At 33.0% G+C, this 7,620-nt stretch overlaps 1 protein-coding gene across 1 annotated transcript in view; it reads left to right on the forward strand.

Annotated features, from left to right (window-relative positions):
• Positions 1–1,293: 1,293 nt before the first annotated feature.
• LOTGIDRAFT_123158 (hypothetical protein) overlaps positions 1,294–7,620 on the forward strand; it is a gene marked incomplete at both ends in the record, with an annotated part of 45,394 nt that continues 39,067 nt past the window's right edge. The window contains one exon of the mRNA XM_009060585.1: positions 1,294–1,383. Within this exon, the coding sequence (XP_009058833.1) occupies positions 1,294–1,383 (90 nt within the window). The remainder of the gene's footprint in view (positions 1,384–7,620) is intronic.

The following is a 7,620-nucleotide window of genomic DNA, read 5'->3' on the forward strand; positions in this document are numbered from 1 at the left end:
ATAGACCATCTTCGTATGTACCTGAATGTCGTAACCCGCCCTGCATCAGTACTGTTATTAGAACAGTTTTAATTATATCTATATTTAAATTGAATTTAATTAAAGTATTCCTGTTTTAAAATTAGTCCAATATTTTAAATACAGTAGATTAAACACAAAATTTCAGAAGTTATAAGAAAAAGTTTTTATTTACAAATAAACACTTAAATGGAAATAATACACTGTTATATAAATACATTCACATTCACTTTAAATGGCTCCTACATGAGCTCTACGTGCTAACAAATTGAATGTGCTGCTAAGGTTAAATTTAAATAAATGACCATGTCATATTTAAAATAGAAACACTGTTATATCAATACATGAGTAATCAGTTGAAGACACCTGTTGCAATTTAAAGAGGGGATAATTATTAAACTGTCATATAAGTAGATGTACATTCACTTCAAATGGCTACTATATGAGCCTGTTTATTGATAAATATTACATATACTGATCGATATACATGGACACATGGTTACATGGTTGAAATGACTCCTATATGATTCTTTCTTTTAATGGAATATTACATCTACCAATCGATATACATAAACATGTGGTTTGAAATGGCTCCTATTTGATCCTTTCTATTAATAAAATATTACACCTATCGATATACAAGAACACCTGGTTTGAAATGGCTCCTATATGATCCTTTCTTTTACCGGTAATAGAAGTTTTGAAACATGTTGATTTTCCCACAGTTTAATATATAAAGTTTTTGTAACCAATGTCCAAACGTAACATAAGATTTGATGGAAAAATTTTGTTTGTCACTATGTCTTTAATGCTTTCATTATTATTAATATTATTGTCAAATTCTTTTATTTCTATAGAAATTCCCATATCACAAAGAAAAGTTTTCAATTTTTTAGAAAAATCATCTCAGGAGGGAAGTTTTTGTTTGAAATCAATAATTTCATGGCTGATTTCTGAAATAAGGAGTTTTTTGCTACACTTCCGGTTGGAGTCTAATGTCTGGAAATATATTTTTTCTCCAGTAGTGGAGCCAAAGATGGACAGAACGGTTGCCTAAACCCCCTCGCAGTCCCAAAGGCATGTTTGTTTGGCAAAAATATAAACTTGGATAGAAATTCGGGCAACCTCAGGTATTCCCCCCGCCCCCCTCGGACGTAAACCTGGCTCCGCCACTGCTTTTCTTGAGTATTGTTATATCTGGACCGATGGCCTAAATTTTGTAACTATTACAGTTTTGGCTTGTTTCTAGTTATAGATGGTGTACCAATTGAATATGATGAGCATGAATTTATATGGGAGGATTACTTACAAGCAACGGGAACTACTGCTGTACCGCCAACTGCTTTTAAACATGTAAGTTTGCAAGTTAATCCCTTCATATTGTAGTCAGTAACTACTGCAAAGAAAGGTATGAAACTTTTAAATACATATCCATGGAGCATAAGGTCAGTGCCTTCTACTGATATCCAATCTGCAAATATTAGCTGAAAATTGCACTATGCATTTTGGTGGGATTTGCAAATATTTTTTTCATTATTTTTTTTGATGTAGAAAGGGAAATTAAAGGTTTATCATAAAAAACTCCCATTTAAATTTAAATGGGGGGCATATATTGCCGTCACCCATGTCCATCAGTTCGTCTGTCTGTAAACATTCTAGAAGGCACAATTCTTGACTGATTATGACGAAACTTGTTATGATTGTTTGGATTTACCCAAGGAGGAACCCTATTGAAAATCAGAAAAATTGAAAATAATTAGTATGAGTGATTGCCCTTGTTATTGAAAACGCCTTAGCTTGTAAACACTCTAGAAGATTAAGTTATTGAAAGATTTCGACAAAGCTTGGTGTGAAGATTTGTTATCAACCAAGGATGAACCCTATCGATTTGTTATCAACCAAGGATGAACCCTATCGAAAATCAGAAGAATCGAAAAAATATGTTTTATGAGTTATTGCCCTTGTTCTTGAAAACACGTTCAATTTTTAGCTCATAAACACTGCAGAAGGCACAATTCTTGACAGATTTGGATGAAACTTGGATGAAACCTATTAAAAATCAGAAAAATCGAAAAATAATTAGTATGAGTTATTGCCCTTGTTCTTGAAAATGCGTTTAATTTTTAGCACCTAAACACTCTAGAAGGCACAATTCTTGTCGGATTTTGAAACAACTTTGTGTGAGTGTTTGTTATCAACCAAGGATGAACCCTATCGAAAATCAGAAGAATCGAAAAATATTTAGTATGAGTTATTATAAATGTGTTCAATTTTTACCTCATAAACACTCTAGAAGGTCCAATTATTGACAGATTTTGACAAAACTTGGTAATATTAATCTGTATCGCCTCAAAAAGTTCAAAGCTATCTTAATATATGATTTATTTCAATTGTGATTAAAACAACATCAATTTCTGTACATGATGGACATAAAAGAATATTTTTTCGTTAAATTTCTTGAATTGTTGGTTACTATGGCAACCACACCAAATTAAGCCAAAAACTGAAAATAGAAGAAAAGCAGGGATAATAACTTTAATCATCAGCAGATTTGTTTGAAAATGCCTTAAAAACAATCAATATCATTCCTGAAAGATAGCTTGCCAGGCAAGGTAATGTACACCCACTGGCAGCTTTGATTTTAAATAAAACATTTTGGCAGTACAAAATATTCAACCTTCCGACATACACTTCTTTTGAACTATTGAGAAGATATTGAACAATATTACCAAGTTTCATCAAAATCCATCAAGAATTGTGCCTTCTAGAGTGTTTACAAGCTAAAATTGTACGCGTTTTCAAGAACAAGGGCAATTACTCATACTGTTTATTTTTTGGTCTTTCTGATTTTAAATAGGATTCATCCTAGGGTGATAACAAACACTCACACCAGGTTTCGTCAAAATCTATCAAAAATAATATTACCAGGTTTCATTTGGCCGTGTCCTCAAAATAGTCATACTAGAAGTACACTCTAATGAAATTTACAAAAAAATGTTGACCAAATATTTTGATGTATAAAGGATATAGTTCTAGCGCTTATATTCAATAGTAACATTTCCAGGAAAAGTTGATCATCAATTATTAGGAATAGATCTTTCTCCAGGATCTAGTCTTGCTTTTTTTGAAGGGTTTTGCTTTCTCCAAGTATAAGATTTTTTGGAAGGGTAATATAGTCGCCATGTTTCAATAATTCTTTACGTGAATTAGGATTATTATTTCTGTTATAATTAAAACAATCTAAATCATAATCTAGAACAAGATTAAAATCTCCACACATAATAATGAATTCTGAGTCAGTATCTTCTAAAATGTATTGTATTCTCTGATAAAAAAGAGGAGAATCTTGATTCGGAAAATAGATTGTAAATAAGCTTATAGTTATATCATTTTCTATTACTAAATCTAGCACTATAAAATTTCCATGTTCATCTAAAACTTTGCGCTTTATCTCATATTCTAGATATTTACTAAATAATACACACACCCCTCTAGAATTACTTTTACCTTCACATATAACATATTCCCCCTCCCACTCTGCACAGATCGTTTTTGAATTCGTCATTAATAAATGTGTGTCTTGAAGACAGTATATGCTAAAATTCATACTTGCCAAATTATTAAATACATCTCTTCTTTTTGATTTATCCCTCAGCCCTCTACAATTCATGCTAAATATCTGTACCATTGTTGGATTTGCATTTTAAAATATATAACAGAATAATCTGAGGCCCTTCAGATCCAAATATCTAACTATAAATATAATCAAAGAGAAAGTATACGACTTTAAAGAGTTGATATTCAAATAAAGCTTTTCCATTTTGTTAAATAAGAAATGGAATAAAAAATCTGAAATACAAATAAGTTTAAGAGTCATAATAAATTTTATCATTATATGCACATAATAGAGCAAATTGTTCCGAGGAATTTGAAAGTTCACTGATAAGTTAACGCTACCATTACATTTAATACAGAAGATGACACACATGTCCATATAACAGCACTCATTCTGGGGTGATGCCTTGATTTACTTCGGACATAAAGGTGTCAATTGCATTAGTTACATTAATATTATTCGATTTTCCACCTACATCGTTTCTTACTATTTTTGCCTCACTTAGTTTCTGATTGATATCGTCAAAAAGTTCAAAAGTTGTACGAACATTATTGTTAGTCTTGGCATGAATTTTGCCATTATAATACCAAGCACTTTCTATCTCATTGTTTGCCTTTAATCTGTTGAGGAGTTCAGTATTTTTTGCGGTAACATCATCGAAAAGAAGGATACCATTACGTTTAAAAAGCTGCCGTTTAGTCATTATTGCACTTCGCATAAGAGGTCATCAACTTTAAAATGATCGGTCTTTGTCTGTCTTTATTGCGAGAAGGAATTCTGTGTATAGCCAATATCTCCACCTCAGGTATGCGAAGTCCTGTATATACATGTGCCAAACGTAGGAATTCTACTTTTAAGTCTTGATTAGCATTCTCTTTAAAACCAAAAATTTTAATATTTCTTTTGCGTGAATATTGTTCTGTTACTTGTTATTAAGGCACATTTGGTATTTAGGGTATTTTCTGTCACTGCTGCTTGTGACTTTTCAAGATCGATCTTCATGCTCAGTAATTCCGTTTTCAATGATTTAATTTCATTAGTTGCACTTGTCAGCTCGCTTGTATGTGTTTCCATTGTTTCACTCATATCAGTATGAACTTGCTTCCTAATCTTGTTTTCCACATCAATACAAAGTTTTCCATAGAGTCTTTAAGTATATTTTGAAACATACTCACAGTAACCAAAGATTTTAATTTGGAATTTATTTCTTCAAACATCTCAGCTGTAACCATTGTTTTGATTTTATCCTCTATGCTTCCAAGGCTTTTGTAGATGGCTGTGGTATCCGATTCATCCCCTGAGCTAGATATTTTCCCCCTTTTATCTTGAGGGTTTTTACCACTCATTTCAATCCGATAAAGAGTTCAGAAAACAAATACACAAAACAGTAGTAACTTCTTAGTAAACCAGCTCACACCTGAATTGCTAACTCGGTCGTTAGGTCAGATAATAAAATCTCAAATCACCACAAAATAAAATATTTTTTTACAACAGTTTTGGTCCTAAAATATTCTTGAACATTAAATGCAACTTTTGTCCAAATTACACACCTTTATCAGTCATATCAACCAAGTAAATTATCAAATATATCAGAGCCCAGAAAATTGTCTGTCCTCACACACTGAGAATCACTCACAAATTCAAAGATTCAACAACAATACAAAATACTTGAATTTGTATAGGCTTGAAAATATAGAATTTATTCTCAAACTTGAATCCAAGCAGGTCAAAGTCACCAGGGTAAACCCTCAAAAGTCTGAAAGCAGACTTGATGTCCATTTTTCCCAATAAAGAGTTTTACCAACTTGAATGATTTTATCTATGACAGTATCAAAAAATGTATCTACATTGCTCAGGGTCGATAAAATCATTTATGCTATTGGGATAGGTGAGTTATCATTCGCCACCCCCCATCCGACTTTGCTAATATACCAATAGGGGACAAATGCATATTGGAAATAGGGGGGCTCAAAAATGGACCTATAATTCGCCGTAATTGTACTTCTTTAAGTATTTTTGACATGGCTTCTCCCGGAAATTCTCTAACAGAATTTAAATTCTTAGAATTTCCCCCCATTCTGGGACCAGTGTAATTTAACCTAAAACCATTTTCTAAACTGTCAATTAAAAATTCAGAAGTATTCTTGAATGGATAGTTTTCTAAGTATTTCTTAAGAATTTCAGTTTTTAGGGGTGAATCCCCTAGGGCCTATATTGTTTGTGAAACTCCCATTCTGTGTTTTATTTGGCCTTTGGTAATGCTGATTTTGAGAGGTTCTGGTGCGAAAATTATTTTCCTCAACTGTTTTGTTGGGACAAACAGTCTTAGCATGCTCTGCTCCGCATATCAAACATGCATGGTGATATTGACAATTTTGTTTGAAGCATGCATCCGAAATTTCTCGTCATACAATTTCCAACCAAGCCCTTTGGTTCTGAAAGCTCCTAACCTAATTGTCCGCATGTATCTCAAGAACTCTTGAAACCTTTGGGGGTGAACTGACGAGAAATTGCACATATATATATTATGAAGGCATCGGTCCACTTCTCAGTAGTAATTAATTTTGTCACATTTTGTTCTTTTGCAATGAGTTGACCCTCAGGAGAGATAATAAAAACCCTAGCAATGGAGTCATTTGATTTCAGCTTGATTGGACAGCTCAAGGTATTCACCACAAATAATTTTCTCTTTTATTGGCTGAGGAACATATGCACCAATCATATCATGAACACTATCCAAAGATGAATGATGATAGGGGGAGATTGGATTACTAGTGCCCAAGTCCAAAACCATAGGTTGTTGACAGTCTGTTTGCCCATAACAAAAATTATTAGACACAGTTGTCATAGGCATTGGCAACGAGCAAGGATCAATATTAATTTGATTACCTAATAATAAGTCATCGTGACCTTACAATCCATCGCCAGAGCCTTCTTTATTGGTTTCTCCTTCAGCCTCTGTTTGTTTCCCATCTTCAGCTGGTATCTGCTTTTTACGACCAGAATTGGTAGACCTGATATTGTAAGGACTTGTTGAGGGCCTAGTGGATGTTCGTAGGCTCGTAACCCTTCTAGTTCTACTATCTGAACAGACGGGAGCACAACCACCATTATCGTTTCCATTATTAATTACCACAGACTGTCTCTTGGATTTTCCCATGATGGTGCATGAAATTCAAGAAAAGAAAATTAACTGTGTTATGAAGGCCTAACAAGCAACTTGGAGTGATCTTTTCTTTCTTCAGAGTAAGATAGCCTATTAGAACAACCTATACTGTGCTGCAGCTAACTTAGTTGCCTTTACTGTGCTAGCCTAGTGTTCTGACCAATCAAATTATAATTTGAAAAAAAAAAAAAAAAAAAAGTTTTACAAAAGTGTGTTTTTTCAATTTAAAAAAAAGTATCACTTCCGGTCTGCATTTTTTTTTCTTCGTTTTTTTTGTAATAGCATTTACTTACGATCAGCATAAATTTCGTTGACCTATTTCAATTACACCAGAAGTTATTCGACCGGAAGTGTATTGTACTTTCCATTTATTCCCCGTTTAAAACCGAAAGTAAAGTTAAATATTTGACAACTACGTATTATTTGCATATTAAATTTCAGATCAATCGATGCAAAAACAAAAAAGTTGCAAAAAAATGGAAAAATTTGATCGAAAAAAGTGAGCGACGAATATTCGAATTTCGTAATTTTTCAAGTGCTATCAGGTCAGAAATTACAGGTAGATTGTAAAAATGAAAACCCGAAGAAAATCGATGCAAAAATACGCCTTCTAGAGCCGATTTTCGATGTGCTCAAATTTGATGTGAATGTATTCCGCAATCGATTGCACAAAAAACATTGAGAGCCGAATTTTGAATTTCGCTTTTGCTTTTTTGCAACTTTCGGTTGAAATTTGTTCATGCTTTGAATATGAATTCACCTATGATAAAAAAATTGGGGTGGGCTTGGCACATCCGGGTTGAATTACTAATTGTTTACA

This window comes from Lottia gigantea, assembly GCF_000327385.1.
Source record: "Lottia gigantea unplaced genomic scaffold LOTGIsca_43, whole genome shotgun sequence".
Classification (NCBI taxonomy): domain Eukaryota; kingdom Metazoa; phylum Mollusca; class Gastropoda; family Lottiidae; genus Lottia; species Lottia gigantea.